We start from the raw sequence: 19267 nt of genomic DNA, 5'->3' as shown, positions 1-19267 counted from the left end.
GACGCCGGCCGCCCGCGCCGCCCGCACCGCGCCGGGCGCGTCGCCCCCGCCCGCTGCCGCCGCCGCCGCCGCCTCTCGCACATGCCCGAGCCTCAGCCCTGCGAGCAGGCAGCGCCGGCCGCCCGCCCCGCGGCCCCGGGCCCGCACTCCGGCGCCGTCCCTCCTCCCCGGCTGGGCGCCGCGGCCCCGGCATGAGGAGCGGGCGATGATCCCTGCCAACGCCTCCACCAGGAAGGGGCCCGAGGGCAAGTACCCGCTGCACTACCTCGTGTGGCACAACCGCCACCGTGAGCTGGAGAAAGAGGTCCGCGCGGGCCAGGTAGGAGCGCCGTCGGGGCGTCGCGGGGACCCCACGGCCCGGCACGCCCGTCCGACGTGGGGAGGGGGCGCGGCGCCAGCTGTCCCGCCTCCCCGGCGAGTTTGCAGCGCTTCTTTGTTTGCAGCCGCGGCTTTTGTGCTTGTTGACCAGGAGAGGGTGATGGTAGCGGCCCCCGCCCGCTCCCCTCCTGCTGGGACAGGCGGCCCACACGAGTTCCGGGCCCTCCCAAATTGGGGTAGGGGACACTGTACCCCTTCTTCGTCGGGGCAGTGAGGGCTGTGGGGAGGGACTGACGGCTGTGTGTTCCATGTGGTGAAAGCCATCCAGGCTCGCGTGAGCCGCGACACCTCCGCATGAGTGGGTGGAGGTGGGAAACGCCTGAGTGGGGTGGGGGCCACAGGTCAGGGAATAGGTTGTGTGACACTCCGGGCATCCCAGCCCCACCCAGGGCCCTCTTCTTTCCTGTGTGCTTTCTCTGTTCGCTCAGACAGGGCAGAGCCTTCCACCTTAGCCAAGGCTCAGGAATGGGAGTGGAGAAGGACCCTCCTGGGAGGCCTCCAAGGACCTTGTCCAGGTGCTGAAAGGCGCTCTCCTGCCCTCTGGTGCTGGGGCTTGTTTTTTAAGCTAGGGAACAGTGGCCTCAGGAAGAACTTGAAGTTCTGCCCAGAGAATAGACTCCTTGGTTCTTACTGTCAGTGAGGACCAATGGATCAGCCAGCTTGGAGGTGTGCAGTGGCCTCCAAGAAGACAGGTGAAAGGGTGGGGTCTCCTGGTTATTTTGAGGGTGTACCGGGAATTGAGCTAGGGGCACATAACCACTGAGCCACATCCCCAGACCTTTAAAAAAATATTTTATTTAAAGACAGGGTCTAAGTTGCTTAGGGCCTTGCTAAGTTGCAGAGGCTGGCTTTGAACTTGAGATCCTCCTGCTCTAGCCTCCTGAGCCACTGGCACCAGCCCTGGCTTCCCAGTCATACTTTAGGTCAAAGGTAGGAATAGGTCACAGATAGTCTGTAATTCTTTCTTTAGCTCTTAGGCCACAGGTAGGGACTTAGGGTGCAGAAGACCTACCTTAAGGTGGGGAGCAGTGACCAGAGATGGGTACAGCTTGCCCTGGGTGTCTCAGGTTAAGACCTCTAGACTTGGTTGGGTCTGAGACTCTGGGGTGGTTGGCTGGGAGTAGTTAGTTTAGGAGTTGCCCACAGTGCAGGTCTATCTTCTGAAGACCACTTCTTGAGCCATGGAAGTTCAGTATGAGGAGCTGTCCAGTTCCCAAGGAAAGAGTTGAAGATTGGACATCAGACTGAGCCAGGGGAGGTTCAGACTATCCTGGAAGTTCCTCCCTGAACCCCCAGGCATCCAGCTGTGCGTGGTAGTCCCAATCAATAGTAGGGTGACCTGGGTTTGAAAACTTCTGGGCTAGACCAAGTGTTCACTTCCATCTTTCTTCATTTATTTATCTTGGTGGGGATTGAACCCAGTGGTACTTAACCACTGAGCCACATCCCCAAACCTTTTATTTTAAGACAGAGTCTTACTAAGTTATTTAGGTTCTCACCAAGTCTCTGGCTTTGAACTTGGAATTCTCCTGCCTCAGTCTTCCAAGCCAGTGGGATTTCAGGCACCGGGCCACTTCCTTTCTACCTCTGTTTACACTAGAAGTCTCAAAGTTGTCCCTCAGCCTGGGTGCTTTGTTTATTTTGTGGTTTTCAGCCTTAAGAGGCCTGGTAGAGTACCCTGGGCAAACAATGATGTGCCTGCCTTCAAGGAGCCTGGGTTCTGGGGAGGCATGTGTGGACAGGCGATTACAGTTCAAGGTGCAAGATGCTCAAACACAGACTCTCTAGTCCGCTGGCTCTTCTTTGCTTTTCTCCCGAGGGCAAAAGAAGCCCCCGACAGAAGTTATAACTGGAGGGATTTAAACGTGATCTGAGAGGAATTTTCTGGAGGTCCAAGGATTATTAGACTGCAGGCTAGAGATTGAATCTCTAGAATTTCTCAATACTACTTCCTTGCCCCAGGGACAAGGAAGAATTCCTGTAGACTGGAGAGAGGCTGAATGCCCTGGAAGAAAGGACTTTTTCACTGTTGACAGTTCTGAAGTCAGCAGCCATCTTGCTAGAGAGGCTGGGCGGGGAGCACAAGGCTTGGGGCTGCTGAGTGTATCCACTTCCACTCTCTCAGGCTGCCATAGAAAACTGGTACCAGGTTCACCCCTATCCCCTCCCAGATGAGTTAACATTTCCTTGAAACAGACATCACCTGCCCTGCCCTCAATCCAGGCCAGGGAAATATGGGGCATAGTTGAGATTAACCCTTGTTCAACAGTAGAGAAGCCAGAGGGGCATCAGTCAGTCTGGGTGGGAGAGCTCCTGGCTACACTGCAATTCTAAGACTGGCCCAGAGTGATGCTTGTATGCAAATGTGCACTGTCCTGTCTTCAGGGCAACAGGCTCTGTTTTCTGTGGGGGACAGTCCTGGGAGTGAGCCACCTAACACCATGATGAAAATCATGTAGACTCTTGGCATCCCAGCTGGGGGGTCCCTGACCTCTGGTCCCCCTGGGGCCAGCCATCACAGGAAACAGCCAGGCTTCCCTAAAGCACTTGGTTGCTGGGTTTCCCTGATCTTCACTTGGCACAGCTGCCTGTGTCTCACTCCAAGAAAGCCCTGCAGAGGCCCTCCCATGGGCAAGCTTGGCAATGCTGGCTGGCTGAGGAGGGGAGAGCATGGCAGACTTCAGAGTAGGTTCATGGGCTTTGCTCAGCCCCCTGGTAGCTCTTCTGGGAGTGGTAGGCAGGTAAGAGATGCTGGGGTAAAGGGAAAGGGCCTAGTTGGCACCCTGGTTGGCACCCTGCCAGGTTAGGAGGGGTAGCTGGTTGTAGTCAGAGAATGTGCCAGTTCCCCCTTGCCTGACACAGCCCTGAGGTTGGCACAGCCAGCTGGGCACAGCCCTGGTTCTGGAGTCACGAGTCCACGGTGTTCCCTGGGGGTGAGGGAGTAGGGGTTAGACTGCACATTTCCCTGTGGGAGGCGACGTGCAGGGAAGGCCTGGAGAGCAGGATTCTTCTCCTGGCAACAGGGACAGATTGTGGTCCCAGTGAAACATTTTCTTCTTCCTGGGGCTGCCTCTGCCACAGTCCTTCCTGCTTTCCCTGTTAATCTTTCTCACCTAGGGGCAAGCTAGGTGAGGTTGTGGTGGAGATGGGGGGCGGGTGGGTGGCACCAGGATGCTCAGATGCTGCCTTACTAAAAGTACTGGTTGTTTCCAGGACCTTAGGGAGCACCTACAACCCCTCTTTGCCCTAAAGTGGGCAATCCTGGGGTATCACCACAGCTGGTGAGCTAGGATGTTTAGGAGAGGGAGCCACAAACCCCAGAAACCAAAAATCAATGTGTTCTGGGATGAGCGAAGCAGCTGCCCAGGGAGGGAAGAGCTGGAGAGTCAGCACTGTCCCCAGCTGCCCAGAGCCTCCTACACAACCTGAGCATGCTGCCCTTTGAGAGAGCTCAGACATGCCTGTCCCTAACTGTGCGTCTGGTGGTAGAGCTTAGAAGCAATAGCCAGATCAAACTCCAGCTATCTTCCCTCGGGCTGGGAAGGGGACAGAGGCTGGGCAGGCAAGGCTTCACACACACTCTGGGCCCGTTTTCTCCAGCAACCAGGCTTAGTCTATACATTTGGTGTGTGCTTTTAAGGTTTCACTTGACAAAAGGATTTTGCCAATGCTAAAAGAGTTTGAAAAATATCCTGCTAGTGCATGTGGGTGTGAGAGGTGTTTAGTACAGATATTCTGGCAATGAACATGTGTGTTGTATTATACATGAGTAGATGCCTGCAGAGCCAGAGGGCAACTGCGCACTCATGTGCTTGTACATTTAGGGGTACACAGGTACCACGTGTGGAAACAGAAGTATGTAGGAGTATGTGTGTGTGCATGTGTGCTCCTTCCTGAGTGGAGGCAGGGAGGCTTTCTTCCCAGAGAGCCACAGCCCCAAGCTCCAAAGATACCAGCTTTGACTCTAACTGAGGTCTGTCAGGGAGAGGAGTTTCTATTCTCTTGATGGGGAGGGCTGGGTGTTGGGTTTCATGGGAAACCTTTTCATTCCAGAAATTAAACTGCTGTAGGCCTTTGCTGAGGAGATTAACAAATTCTCCCACCTGGGCTGCAGGCCCTGCTCTGGGCAGGTGGGGGAGCTGCTTTGGAGCCTGGCTGGGTGCACGGGGTCCACATTGACTCTGTAATCAATGATGCCCTGAGGAAGGCTGCTGGAAACACCCCTGAAAAGTAGGGGCATGCTGAGACCAATCTGGCAGGCTACACCAACCTCTCCCTATGACCTGGAGCTGAGGCACCTGACAGGGAGGATATGCAGCATCTGGGGCCCTGGGGCTGGGCAGGGTGCCCTGCCAGCTCCTTGGGGCCTTGTTAGCAGCATCAGTAGCATCTGGGGCAGGGAAGGACTGGGGGAGGTCCTTGTGGCTTAGTTCTAGTGCCATGGGGATGCCACCTCCTGATTTCCTCAGCCAGATAAGGGTTTGTGGATCCTCCACCAATCTCATCTGAGGGCTCCGGACCCCACCAAGGTTGGGACTTGGAGTGGCGGGGGGTCCAGCTCACTCCAGGACAGGCAAAGAGCTCACTTCTCTGTGAGGAGCTGTTACAGAGGAGCTGCAGGGGGCCTCTCACATCTCCAAGCCCTAGCTCAGAAGTTGAGACACCTATTTTTCAATTTCCCCAGTGTTTTTCAAAGTGAAGAAATGCCAACACAGGTTGCAAAAAATGATATAATTTAAATTATTTAAAATGTCTTATTTTTGACAAAGGAGTCTTACTATTATTATTAAACACCAGTTTCATATTCATATTCTAAAATATTTAGCTGTTGCTAGAAGGCTTCTAATGAGAAGCAGCCTTCCTTACTCCATAACTCCCCATCTCCCAATCTCATTCCCCAGAGGCAACCACTTTGAACTCTGGGTTCTTCTGTTATTTGTCTCCATATTTATAAGCAATATATGACAACAACTCTCTCTTGATTTATCACCTTTACACTTTATTACCTTCCATTGCTTGTGCCCCATCCAATATAGTCAACTATGAATATAACACATTTGTTAAACACCAGTTTCACCAGGTGTAGTATTGCATGCCTGTAATCCCAGCGGCTTGGGAGGCTTAGGCAGGAGGATCACAAGTTCCAAGCCAGCCTTGGCAATTTAGCAAAGCCCTAAGCAACTTAGAGAGACCCTGTCTCAAAATAAAAAATAAAAAGGGCTGGGGATGTGGCTCAGTGATTAAGCTCCCCTGGGTTCGATCCCTGGTACAAAAACATAAACACTAGTTGTTTGTCGGGTGCTGTCTCCGGGCTGGGAAGCTAACAGTGAACAAAACAGAAAGCACCTCTGCCTTCCATTCTAGGGGAGGGAGACAATGAAAAAGTAAATAAGCATGGGATGTTGGCAGAAAACTAGAGCAGAATAAGGGACAGTCGATAGATAAGTAGCTACTGTCATCTCAGATAGATTTTCAGGGAAAACTAATATAAGGAGGTGACATTTGGGCAGCAACCTGGAGTGAGGGAGAGAGCTTTGTGATTCTCTAGGTGGCTCATCCTGTTTGTGTTGCTGCAGCAGAATACCTGATGAGCTGGGTCTATAACTCAAGGACTTCATTGCCCAGCATGCATTAGGCCCTGTGTTCCATCCCCAGCACCAACAAAACAAAACAACTCTCCCACATAGTTGAGAGCTAGTATATTACAAGGAAAAGAGGTTTATTTGGCTCATGATGCTGGTGGCTGAAAATTTCCAACAGCATGGTACCAGCATAGGCTCCAGGCCCCCAGCTGTGTCACAGAGTCATGGGTGAGCATGCATGCACAGAAGGAACACGTGGGAGAAAGTGGAAACAAGGGAGCCAAGAAGGCGAGAAAGGTGTCGGGCCCAGTTGCCCAGGCCTAGAATCCCAGCCAATGTAATCCTAGCTAATCTGAAGACTGAGGAAGAAGGATGGCAAGTTCAATGGCAGAATCTTCAATTTAGCCAGATTGTGTCTCAACATAAAAAAATAAAAAGGGCTGGGCATGTAGATCAGTGGTAGATCTACATCCGGGTTCAATCCCCAGAATTAAAATTTTAAAAAGGCAGAAAGCCAAACTCACTTTCTAAACAACCCGTTCTTGTGGGAACTAATTCAGCCCCTCCAGATCTGATCTGTCCTTATGAGAGGGTATTAAAACTTCCCCAGGATGGAGTCCCCATGACCATATAACTGCCCACTAGGCCCCTTAAAGATCCACCACTGAACCTTGGCCATACTGGGACCGAGCTTCAAGCTTCCAGCTGTGAACCCTGGGGAGACAGCACTAAGGTGTGCAGGAGGCTGTTCCAGGGAAGGCTGGGGGCAGGAGTGGAGTGGCAGCAGGAGAGCAATTGGGTTTTAAGAGAAATCCAGGGCTGTTGGATTCTGTGCTAAACACAATGGGAAGCCACTGGAAGGATTTGAGCTGAAGTACCTCAGGACCTGAGTGACATTTCCCTTTGGCTGCCATGGGGATGTGGAGACAAGAATGGGCAAAGAGACCAATGAGGGGGCTACGAGGCTGCCCCAGGAGAGCTGTGGTGGCTGCTAGCATCACGGTAGCTTGACAGTGATGAAACTGAGAGGTCTCTAGATGGGTTTGAAAGTAGAGCCCGCCCACAGTTTCTGCTGATGGATTCGATGTGGAAGGTGAAGGAGACAGAAGACATGAAGACAGTTGCCACGGTGTTCTGGAGGAGCTGAGGATGTAGTTGGTGGCAGAATGTGTGCTTAGTGTTTTTTAAGCTGAAGGTGATAGAGTTGAGGTACTGTTTACCATGTTGGAGGGGCACACGCAGCTATCCAGAAATGAAAAAGGCTAGGGAAGGTGAAGAAAGGCACGTCCGGAGTGAAGAAGGCGAGGGAAAGAGCAGAAGTTGTGGGAGGCCTGGATGTTTCCTTTCATTTCATTTTGTGAATTCAAGGATCTTATTTTTCTGAGGTGTAAATTACTGTTTTCCAGCTGGGCATGGTGGCACATGCTAATCCCAGGGACTAGGGAGGCTGAAGCAGGAGGAGCCAAAGTTCAAGGTCAGCCTGAGCAACACAGTGATACTCTGTCTCAAAAGAAAAAATAAATAAAAAGAGCTGAGGACATAGCTCAAGTGGTAGACCACCCCTGGGTTCATGTCCCAGTTCCACACACACAGAAATAAACAACAGTTTTCCTCCACAATAGTTTCTTTCACTTTCAGCATTGACAGTGTTCCCTCTTGGTTTTCAGCATCTATTTGTGTGTGTGGTTGATTTCATGATGGAGGCTTTCCTCCAGTGTCAGTTGCCTTTGGCTGCTGGGGCATATTTAAAAACGAGGGTGTGCAGTTTACTGATGCATGGGTGCTACTGTAAGGTGATTGGGTGGCAAGCTGACTCCCTCATTGTGGGACCAGCCACCTCTTCAGAGATCCTTAGGGAGTTTAGTTTTTCTCCAAAGAAGAATTTTCCAGTTTCCCCACTCTTGGAATTGGCAGGGTTGGGGGTGGCTGCAGCCTGGCTATCAGTAGCTCATAGGATCCAAGGCAAGGAAGGAAGGGGTTGGGGTCTCACTGTCACTGGTTTTCAGGTAGCTGCATGACCTCATCCTCTGCTGTAGCCAGTGTCCCTGAAGCCAGTATATCTCACATTTAGTTTCTATAGAGAATAAACCCCTTGGGTTTTGTGGTAAGTAGGGGGTACCTTGCAGCTTCATGAGGTTGGAGAGGGGGCCAAGGGCTTCTGAGTTTTAACCAGTCTCCTGTATTCAGCTATGAGCCTCTCCCCCACTGCTGGCAGGTCTGATAACTCTCAGGGGTGTGTGTGGGGGAGGCCTAGTTTGCTATTCCCAGGGCTCCCCTCTGTGATTGCCTGGGATTTGGCTTCCTCTGCTCCCCTAAGTCAGTTGTGACGCCTCAGCCTCATTCCATGTTCTAAAGATGTGCTGAAATTGTTCATCCCCTGACATCTCTTCTCTTTATTCTTGTGGAGTTTTAAATATTTTACTGACATTATTATACTTACAAATTTAACATTCTTGGCACTTTTCATTCCTTTGTATAGATCCAAGTTTCCATCTGGAATCATTTTCTTTCTACCTGAAGAACTCCCTTTAACATTTCCTGCACATCTGGTGATAAATTCTTTTCTTTTTTCTTTTAGTACCAGAGATTAAACCCAGGAGTGCTTAACCACTGAGCCCCAGTTCCAGCCTTTTATTTATATACTTGAGACAGGGTCTCACAGCTCAGGGCTTTGCCAAGTTGCTGAGGCTGGCTTTGAACTTGTGATCCTCCTGCCTCAGCCTCTCAAGCTGCTGGGATTACAGGCATGTACTACTGCACCTGGCTTGGCAATAATTCTCTTAGCTTTTGTTTGTCTGCAAAAGTCTTTATTTCTTCTGTACTTTTGAAGAATATTTTCACTGGATATGGAATTCTGGGATGACTTGTTGCTCCCTGCCCAGCATTTTAAAGATTTCATTGCATCATCTTCTGGTTTGAAGTTTCTGGTGGGGAAATATGTATTATTTCCTGGATTTGTTCTTTTTTTGGCGAGTGGGTATTGGGGATTGAACTCAGGGACACTTGACCACTGAGCCACATCTCCAGCCCTATTTTTTTTTAAAAATATATGTATGTTTATATATACATATACATATATATATATAAACATACATATATGTTAATTTTTTTTTAGTTGTAGTTGGACACAATACCTTTATTTTATTTATTTATTTGTATGTGGTGCTGAGGATCAAATCCAGCTCCTTGTATATGTTAGGTGAGTGCTCTACTGCTGAGCCACAACCCCAGCTCCTCACCCAGCCCTATTTTTTTTTTAAATATTTTTTAGTTTTTATAGTTGGACACAATACCTTTATTTTATTTATGTATTTGTATGTGATACTGAGGATCAAACCCAGCACCTTGAAGATGCTAGGCGAGTGCTCTACCGCTGAGCCCCAACCCCAGCGCCCCCTATCCCTATTTTGTATTTTATTTAGAGAAAGGGTGTCACTGAGTTGCTTAGGGCTCACTTTTTTGCTGAGGCTGGCTTTGAACTGGAGATCATCCTGCCTCATCCTCCTGAGCCACTGGGATTACAGGCACATGCCACCACACCTGGCTCTATATTTGTTCTTCTATACAGAAAGGATTTCATTTCTTTGAATTTCTTTTTGTCACTACTTTTTTGTATTTGATTGTGATATATTTTTCTTTGTGTTTATCTTGCTTGGGGTTCATTGAGATTCATGCTCTGCACATTTGTTATTTGTCTCCACAAAAAATTACCAGGAATTGGGTGGGATAAAACAACAAAATTTTATTCTCTCACAATTCTGGAGGTCAGAGTCCAAATCAAGGTGTTGGCAAGGCAGCCCTCCCTCCAGAGTCTCTAGGGCTGACTGCTTCTTTGTCTCATCAACCTTCTGGTGGCTCCAGGTGTTCCTTAGCGTGTCCCTGCATGACTCTGGTCTTTGCCTCTGACTGCACATAGCATTCTCTTCTCTCTTTGTCTTATAAAGACACTTATCACTGAATTTTGGAACCACCAGGACAATCCAGGGTGAACTCATCTTGAAATCTTTAATATAATTACATCTACAAAGACCCTTTTCTCAAATAAGGTCACATTCAAGGGTCTTGAGGGTCAGGATATGATGTGGACATATCTTTGTAGAGGGCACTATCATTCAACTCCTATAATAGCTTTATCTGGAAAAAATTAGGCCACTGTTTCTTTAAATTATACTCTTATCCTGACTCCAGTCACACATTAGAATTCTTTTTCTTTTTTTTTTTTTTTAATTTAGAGACAGTTCTCACTGAGCTGCTTAGGGCCTCCCTAAATTGCTGAGGCTGTATTTGAATTTGTGATCCTCCTGCCTCAGCCTCCCAAGCTGCTGGGATTACAGGTGTGTACCACCACACCTAGCTCACACATTAGAATTCTTGATAGTGTCTCATAGATGACTGAGCTTTTTCAATGTTTTTTCACTTTTTTTTTTAAGTCCAACTGTGCTTCAGTTTGGATGGTTCTATTGCTGTTTTCAAATTCACTGATTTTTTTTTTTAAATCTTAAATGCCTAATCCGCTATTAATTAAAGCCAGGGACATTTTCATTTCAGATACTATATTTGTTCTCTCTAGATGGATTATTGAGTTCATTTTGCTGTCTCCTATTTCTCTCCTCATGAACATCTTGTTCGAATTTTTCCTTAAATTCTTGAGCATATTAAGTCATTATCTTTATCATTTCTATTGAATGATTTTTCTCCTGATTATGGGTCATGTTTTCCTACTTCTTGGCATAGCTAATTATTTTTAACCTGATGTTGGATGTGATAAATATCATGATGTTAAGCATCTGGATTTTGTTGTCTTCTCTTAAAGAGTGTTAGGCTTTGCTCTGTAGACCATGTAAATTATTTGCAAATGAGTTTGACCTTTTGAGGCTGTTTCATTTATTTATTTATTTTGGGGACACTTCGGATTTAACCCAGGAATACTTTACCTCTAAGCCACATCCCCAGGCTTTTCTATATTTGTTTTGTAATTGTTTTTTAATTTTTTTTAGTTAGAGGATTATATTTATACATGATACCTGGGTTCCTTTTGAAATAATTATACATTCAAGAATTTGATTTCAATCCCCACCCCCCTTTTCTTTTTCCTGTATTCCACTTATCTTCCTTTCACACCTTTATTTTTTTATTTATTGGCATTTTTTATAGATATATAAAGGAGATATTCCCTTTGGCTCACTTATATCTGTATATAACATAATTCTGTTAGATTTGTTCTCTATTTCTTTCCCTATCCCTTCCTTCTTCTCTTTTATTTATCTCTCTCCATTGATCTTCTCTATATCATTATGACATCTATTTTTTATTTTGAGACAAGGTCTCATTTAAGTTGCCGAGGCTGACCTCAAACTTTCCATCCTCCTGCCTCAGCTTCCTGAGTCATTGGCATTATAGCCGTGTCTCCTGTGCTTGACTGAGACTGTTTTAATCTGTTATGGGTGTCTCTAGGTATAGTTTAGCCCTACTACTAAGGCATAACACATCTACCCCAGAAGTGTTCATTTTCTATTGAAAATGCTGGGTGTTCAACAAAGAATCTCAACTCTAGCAGGTTGGAGCTTGAAGGTCTCTCTGCCGGTGGTGAGGTCTGAGAACTCAATCCATTGCTTTTTTCTTTTTCTTTTTTTTTTTTTTTTTTGCACAAACTCATTTTAGTTTTACTGGACACATGTGAACTTTAGTGTTCAGCAAAGAGTCAAAAGGACTCCTGTACAGAGGAGGCTTTTTTGTTTTCTCAAGGTCCATTCCTTTTCACAACTCTGCCTTGAAGCTTCTAGCTACCTCGGCCTCCCTGAACTCCTGTCTCCTCAACTCAGTGAGACCACCAAGCTCTGCTGGAGATTCCCCTCTCTGAACTGTAGTCTGGATTGTTCCTCTAGGCAGAAATCCAAGGAAATCACAGGGCTCACTTAGTTTCTCTTATCTCAGGGATTCTAATCCTAGACTACCTGTTGCCTGTCTGGAAAACAGTAATTTCATAAACACACTTCTTCCCCGACCCTGCCCCAGAATTGAACCCAGGACTTTGTGCTTGCTAGACAAGTGCTCTACCACTGAGTTACATCCCCAGCCTCTTTTGAGACAAAAGAGTCACCCTGGCTGGTCTTGAACCTGTGATCCTCCTTCCTTCAGCCTACTGAGTAGCTGGGATTATAGACAAGCTCCTCTGTGCCCCCACTTTATTTAATTTATCATGATTGGAATAGAAACTTTTACTGGCATTTTAATCAGGTTTTGGGAAGGAAAGGGGTTACATGCATATGATCAGTTCACTGTATTTAACTACAAGTCCTAGATTCCTAAGATATATTTAAATCTATGTTTAACAAACATATGCTTTTCTCATACAACAAAAATCTTATGCAGTGTAACCATGCTGTTCACAAAATAATATGATTTATGCAAAATGTTAATACATCGTGTCCCACAGGCACAGAACATGGCTTTGAAATTGTACTATGAATATGTCTTTATGACTCAGTGTATTACTGTACTTGTTTAAAACTTCCACTCAGTAATATTAGTAATGTAAACTGAAGGTGTGGTCTGGGACCCCTAGGATGGGTCCAGCCTTAGGGGCCCTCATGGCCAAAGCCTTTCTGGACCACCCTTCATTGTCTGGCTTACTCTTTGCAGACAGCTCATACAGCTTAGAGGAGGAAACCCAGCCAGGGGCCAAGGTGCAGAGGAAGGGAGGAAGGCCCTCCCTCTCCCTTTCCTTGAGTTAATTTCTGCCCTGTCTCCTAAGTCCCCCTCCATTCACCTGGTACCAGCTCATCATATCAGTCTTTCCCATGGCCTTGTGAGGTGGCCAAAGTGGCAGAGCCAGAGGGTCACTCCTGCTTAGTAGCTGCTGGGCTCAGGTTAGCCGCTTTAGAAGTGACCAGGGCTACACTTCAACATCTTCTCCAGGTGGACATTGAGCAGCTGGATCCCCGTGGTCGGACTCCCCTGCACCTGGCCACTACACTGGGGCACCTGGAGTGTGCCCGTGTGCTCCTGGCACACGGCGCAGATGTGGGCAGGGAGAATCGCAGCGGCTGGACAGGTGGGTACCCCTGCTCACCCCACTGCACGGCCAGGGTCTCCCCAGCATCAGGTACTCACCTCAGGTTGGCTAACAGGTCCTGCTCTGTGACACTGCCTCTCCTTCCAGTGCTTCAGGAGGCTGTAAGTACCCGGGACCTGGAGCTGGTGCAGCTGGTGCTGCGGTACCGGGACTACCAGCGGGTGGTAAAGAGGTTGGCGGGCATCCCTGTGCTCCTGGAGAAGCTGCGCAAAGTAAGGCCTAGCCTCCCGGCTCCCGACCAGAGCCCTTGTGCCCTGTTTCTAGTGCCAGCTTATCCACTCTCTTTTTCATCCTCTAGGCCCAGGACTTCTACGTGGAGATGAAATGGGAGTTCACTAGCTGGGGTAAGAGGGGCTGAGCGGGGCCCTCTCTGACTTTGGGGCTTTTGCACTTGCTGTCTGCGTGCCTGGAGCGTTGTCCCAGGGCTTTTCATGGGACTCCTTCTGGTTCTTCAGCTCTCAGCTCAATGCTGCCTCCTCAGCTAGGTCTTTCCAGACTGCTCCACATAGGCTTGCTTCCACTACTGTTTCTTTCGTACTGATTTGCTCATTTGTTTATTACCTGTCACCCCTTGCTAGAAGGTAAGCTCCAAGAGGGCAGGAGTCCTATCTTATTCAATGTTGTATCCCCAGTGACTGGAATAATGCCTGGCATGTAGTAGGTATTCAATAAATATTTGTTGAAAGAATGAATGAGAGGTTGAGCGAATGAATTAACACACAATAGATACTAGAGACTTAGTGGTGACTGAGACACGCCTGTCCCCAGCCTCAGGTTGCTCACATATGAAGAAGTGTGGTCTACATTTGTTGTGGTGGCTGGGGGTGGGGATTGGAGGAAAGGCTGCCCTCCCACCAGTTCCCTCACCCTTTCCTGGCCATAGCAATGACCCCCAACTCCTGTGCCCTGAGCTGGCCCAGGCTGCATGGGCCAGACAAATTGAAGCTACCTCTGACCTCCACTTCCACCCAGTGCCCCTGGTGTCCAAGATCTGCCCTAGTGATACCTACAAAGTGTGGAAGAGCGGGCAGAACTTGAGGGTAGACACCACGCTCCTGGGCTTTGACCACATGACATGGCAGCGAGGGAACCGCAGCTTCGTCTTCAGGGGCCAAGGTCAGGCAGGCAGGAGGTGGGGAAGGGTGGAGAGGACGGGAGACAGCCCCATGCCACCCTGACCCCTCTGTGCTATTCCGTGGCTGGCAGACACGAGTGCTGTGGTCATGGAGATTGATCATGACCGCCGGGTGGTGTACACAGAGACTCTGGCACTGGCTGGGCAGGACAGGGAGCTGCTGCTGGCTGCCGCCCAGCCCACAGAGGAGCAGGTGCTGAGCCGGCTCACCGCACCTGTGGTCACTACGCAGCTTGACACCAAGAACATCTCCTTTGAGAGGTGAGTGGGCATGGCCTTGGCCAGCCTAGAGCCAGACTGGTGCAGTGCTCACTTCACCTGGACCACTTTACTTCCCCAGGAATAAGACCGGCATCCTGGGCTGGCGCAGTGAGAAGACAGAGATGGTTAACGGGTATGAAGCCAAGGTAAGGCTGTAGCAGACTGGGCAGGGGTTTTCCTTAGCAGGCTTCCCCAGCCTTGGAGGTTGCAGAGGCAATGCTGCAAGGAAGAAGTGACAGTAGACTAACAGTCGTCTGATTATATTGGCATTTACTGAGCCACTTTGAGGCACTGGTCTGACATTTTATATGGCTGTATGGATATACACTCACACGCACAAGTGCACACACGTATACACGCATTTATACACAACCCTTTCAGGCAGGTATTGTTATTATTCCCATCTTACAAATGTTTCCTGAGCCCTTTCCATAGTATCCCATTTAATCTTTGCAATTCCATGAAGTAGGAATTATTAGCCATTTTATAATAAGGAAATTGAGGCTTAGAGTAGTTCAGTGACCATGTATAGTCATTGTTTAACTAACAAATTGCAAAGCTGTAAGTTATAACTGCCTTTTATTGTCTCTCTAACTAGAATGTGACCTTCATGGGGGCAGGAATTGTATCTGTCTTGATCACCACTGTATCCCTGAGGCCTACTTTCATGACTGACATATAATAGCTCCTCAAAAAATGTTTGTTGAATGAATAAGCAAATGAACAGTATCATATATTTGTTTAGAATTTCCTTGGGTGGTGGTTCTAGAACTGCCTCTGAGCCCTTTCCTTTCTTTCCTCAGGTATATGGGGCATCCAATGTAGAGCTCATCACTCGGACTCGGACAGAGCACCTTTCAGAACAGCACAAGGGCAAGGTCAAAGGTAATGGGGCCATGGCAGATGGGAGGAGGTGCTGTGGCACTAGAGGAATCAGTTCCCACTTCAGCACCTCCACTGGTATTCCCTCTGGCACTCCAGCAAGAACCAGGCCGTTTTACTCAGGCAAATAGATTTCAGTTTCAGTCCCAAGCCCTAATGATTGGTACAGCTGCCTAGGTACTGTTAGGAAGATTCTAAGGGCTCATTTGGGCTCAGTGAAAGACATCCTATAATTGATTACTAATATCTGCGCTGCATTTCAGAGGGAAGGGAAATGTTGCACATGCACAATTTATATATTTATATAGGTAAAAAGTCAGGAGCTCTGCCATGATTCTGTGTGCCCATTGGTATCACATCTGATTCTTTGGGCATCAGCTAATCTGTTGCAGGTAGAAACACATAATACTTGCCACATAGGAGAACAAAATCATTAATGAAATCATTAATATGGAAGTACCTGAAGAGAAACTCATGTACATACACCAAAGCTGCTTAACGAAGGGAGGTATATTACTGTCCCAGTATCACTAACATGGAGAGTGGCACTTTTGGAAGTTTCTCCTGGGCCCTATGCCTACTTTTATTATAGCTATGCTCTTGGCCTCTGCCCATGGAGTCCTCAACCACCTTTAGATAAAGGTACCTAAGTATGGGTGAGCAGTTCTCCCATCCCAGGAACCAGCCTTTTTCCTAGGTCTTCGATATTATCACTTCTAATGAGATGTCCACATGTGTGCAGGGCTACAGTGTCCCCTGAGATACCGCATTTCTTGTAGGCTGTAAGACACCTCTGCAGTCCTTCCTGGGAATTGCTGAGCAGCATGGGGGTCCCCAAAATGGGGTGAGTGTGTGCCAGGGGTGTCACTGTGTGGAGGGGTGTGGATGTGGTTCAGGAGGAGGCTTGGGAGGTATCCTGCCTATCATTGCCTATGTGGACCTTCCTTCCATAATGCCCAAGCCTATGTCAGTTCCACATTGGCAGCAGGGAGACCTGGGGTCCTTATGGTACCAACTGGCTGGTCTGGAATCAGGGACTGAGAAGGGCTCATGGCTCTTCCTCATGTGGAACAGACCCTGATCACTCAAACTCTGAGCCAAGCCAACCCTACTGCCATCACTGCAGAAGAATACTTCAACCCCAACTTTGAGCTTGGCAACCGGGACATGGGCCGGCCCATGGAACTGACTACCAAGACACAGAAGTGAGGACCCCGCTCCTGCTGGGGAGGGGTGGGCAGGGCTAGGGCTCCAGGAGATGCTGGGAGGCCATGGCTTCCTGAAGCATCCCTCACCCCTTGGGATCTGGGGGGGGCAGGTTCAAGGCCAAGCTGTGGCTGTGTGAGGAGCATCCCCTGTCCCTGTGTGAGCAGGTGGCCCCCATCATTGACCTCATGGCTGTTAGCAATGCACTTTTCGCCAAGCTCCGGGACTTCATTACCCTGCGCCTGCCTCCTGGTTTCCCAGTGAAGATTGGTGAGACCCCACGCCATTTCCCCTTAGCCCTTTTGGAGGGGTGTGATGAGTTTAGATGAGGGTAGAGGAGCTGGCCTGAGGTGTGAGGGTTTAGGTGGTGGCACCTGATGATTTTCTTATCCTCAGAAATCCCGATCTTCCATATTCTCAATGCCCGAATCACCTTTGGGAACCTCAATGGCTGTGATGAGCCTGTGCCATCGGTGCGAGGCAGCCCCAGCAGCGAGACCCCTTCCCCAGGCAGCGACTCCTCCAGTGTCAGCAGCTCCAGTTCCACAAGTGAGCCCTGCCCCTACCCTGGGTCTTCCCTTCTGACCTTGGCTTGCTTTCCTTCCCACTACACTGAGTTGTGCTGGAAAGGCCCACATCCATGTCTGACTCCAAGCTCCATGCCCCCAGCCTCCTGCCGCGGCTGTGAGATCTCCCCAGCATTATTCGAGGCCCCAAGAGGCTATAGCGTGCTGGGTGGCCAGCGGGAGGCAGCAACCCGCGATGATGATGATGACCTGCTCCAGTTTGCAATCCAGCAGAGCCTGCTTGAGGCGGGTAGTGAGTATGACCAGGTGCGTCCTGCTGCCTTGCCAGGCCATGTGTGTGCAGGGTTGCCCAGCTAAGAGGCTTTCCCCTCCAGGTCACCATCTGGGAGGCACTAACCAACAGCAAGCCAGGCACCCACCCCATGTCCTATGAGGGTCGCCGTCAGGACAGGTCAGTACCAGCTAGACCAAAGAGGGCTTGGAGACACCTGACCTCTCCCCACCCCCCAACACCCACGCACAGGGTACACCATTACCCCTGATATTGGACCCAGAGAACCAAGGTCCCCTCAGCAGGGCCCCTACCTGATAATTAAGATGGCGTCTACTACCACCCTTTCCCCGCATTTGGCGGGTGGGCAGTGCTCCGGTGGCAGGTGAAATCCAGGTCTCTGGGCATTCAGAACCTCACCAGACAGGATGTCGGGCTAGGATCTGCCATCACTGGATGGAGCCAGGGCAGCCCATAGCCACATGTCCCAGGGTCTCCTGCCCGGTTTATGGGCAGGTACGCCAGAAGCGCTGGAGAAATCCTTCCGGTCCCCAGGAGCGCCCCGCCCACGCCTCAGCGCCAGCCCACACCCCCAGCGCCGGTGCCCAGCCCTCGGCCCAGTCCGGGCCGGGGTTCCAGCGGCCACGTGTTCCGAAGCTACGACGAGCAGCTGCGGCTGGCAATGGAACTGTCAGCGCAGGAGCTGGAGGAGAGACGGCGGCGTGCGCGCCAGGAGGAGGAGGAGCTGGAGCGCATCCTGAGGCTCTCGCTGACTGAGCAGTAGCGCCCCTTGCTGGGCCCCTTGCCCACCCCACACGCTGCCCGATCTGGGAGAGAAAATGCCCAGGCCCCCCTTGCCTAACTGAGGCTGGAGTCTGAAGTCTGGAGCCACCTCCCAGGGGCGGGGGGTGAAGCAGTGCACCAGGAACTAGACAGGGAGGGGCTTGACATGAGTGCAGGGTAGCTTTCCAGCCAGGGAGGCAACGGGAACGGCCAGGTCCCCCTGCTTTGCTATATCCTGGCTCCTAATCCGTTCCTCTGGGCTCCAATCTGTTCAAGGGTGGAGCTAAACGGTCCTGAAGGGGAGATGAATCCTTAGAGGAGCAGTGTCCCTCCCTGTCCCTTGCTCCTGGCGGGTCCTCCTTTTTGCTCACTGACTCCTCTTTGGGTCACTGCCCCTGAAGCCTTTGCATCTCTGCTCTTCACCCTTGGGAGGCAGCGGAGCTCTCTGCGTGCTGTGTCGCTGCTTTGTCCCAGACACAAACCAGCACGTCAAGAGCCTAGCCCCTCCCCCACCCCGGCATTTCAGCGTCAAGTGCACTTAGCGGGGTGTCCGGCTCCCCCAGCCCCCCACACCCGTCCAGGGTCTCAGGGTGGTCCCAGCTTCGCCTTGGGCAGCATGAAATTGAAGTCCCTATCCCCAAGGCACGTTTTTTGTGATCAAGGAGTGTGTCCATGGTGGCCCTTTAGCCTGGGTGAGACCGGACTCCCTCATGGTGCCTTGGAGAGTAGTAGGGGCGGGGGAGGGCACATTGGGCTGGGGGCAAGCACTAGACCCGACACAAAACTGGATATAAAGGGGTCGCCCAGGGCCCTAGCACCACCACCCACCCCTTCCCACCAGCTGCTGCTAGCCCTCTGTGGTTGTGCATCCCTATTGCCCCAATTCAGGGGCTGACTGTAAAACCCTTCATCCAATGGTGCTAACCCCCGGCTCTCCCCTGCCCCTCCTCACCCACCCAGAGAAGCACAGACCCCATCAGGGGAAGGGACCCACAGTACACCCTTGCCTCTGGTCTCTCTTGGACTGACCTCCCCTGGCTCAGCCAGTGAGATTCAGAAGGACAGAAGAATAGAGCAACAAAGAGAAACTTTCTCCCACTCCCTTCCCTGATGCCAGGGGCACCAGACTGATTCTGAGGCACAAATAAAAGAGGCTTCAAACTGGAG

At 50.0% G+C, this 19267-nt stretch overlaps 1 protein-coding gene across 4 annotated transcripts; it reads left to right on the top strand.

The window, feature by feature from the left end:
- The first annotated feature begins 119 nt into the window (after positions 1-119).
- Positions 120-19264, top strand: Ankrd13b (ankyrin repeat domain 13B). 4 transcript variants are annotated; one of them, XM_026388913.2, is made up of 15 exons: positions 120-319; positions 12879-13014; positions 13123-13247; positions 13334-13379; positions 14008-14151; positions 14242-14431; positions 14511-14577; positions 15235-15316; positions 16093-16157; positions 16388-16518; positions 16632-16789; positions 16916-17068; positions 17189-17352; positions 17421-17497; positions 17873-19264. In XM_026388913.2, the coding sequence occupies exons 1-15, from the start codon at positions 206-208 to the stop codon at positions 18099-18101; spliced, it is 1881 nt and encodes a 626-aa protein (XP_026244698.1). In that variant the 5' UTR covers positions 120-205; the 3' UTR covers positions 18102-19264. The 4 variants fall into 4 exon arrangements, with proteins under 4 accessions (XP_026244698.1, XP_026244697.1, XP_026244699.1 ...); XM_026388912.2 differs by having other exon boundaries at positions 17834-19264; XM_026388914.2 differs by having other exon boundaries at positions 17189-17338; positions 17873-17958.
- Positions 19265-19267: the final 3 nt, after the last annotated feature.

The sequence above is a fragment of the Urocitellus parryii genome, chromosome 7 (genome assembly GCF_045843805.1).
Source record: "Urocitellus parryii isolate mUroPar1 chromosome 7, mUroPar1.hap1, whole genome shotgun sequence".
NCBI classification, from domain to species: Eukaryota; Metazoa; Chordata; class Mammalia; order Rodentia; family Sciuridae; genus Urocitellus; species Urocitellus parryii.
Note: the sequence above shows the minus strand (reverse complement) of the source record. Positions and strands in the feature narration are given on the sequence as shown.

What these genes read in the sequence shown, in the direction of transcription:
- Ankrd13b (XM_026388912.2), top strand. Translation starts at nt 206, where the DNA reads ATGATCCCTGCCAACGCCTCCACCAGGAAGGGGCCCGAGGGCAAGTAC. An exon ending in ATGGGAGTTCACTAGCTGGG is followed by an intron (nt 13,380 to 14,007) that starts GTAAGAGGGGCT and finishes ACTTCCACCCAG; the next exon opens with TGCCCCTGGTGTCCAAGATC. An exon ending in CTTCGTCTTCAGGGGCCAAG is followed by an intron (nt 14,152 to 14,241) that starts GTCAGGCAGGCA and finishes CGTGGCTGGCAG; the next exon opens with ACACGAGTGCTGTGGTCATG.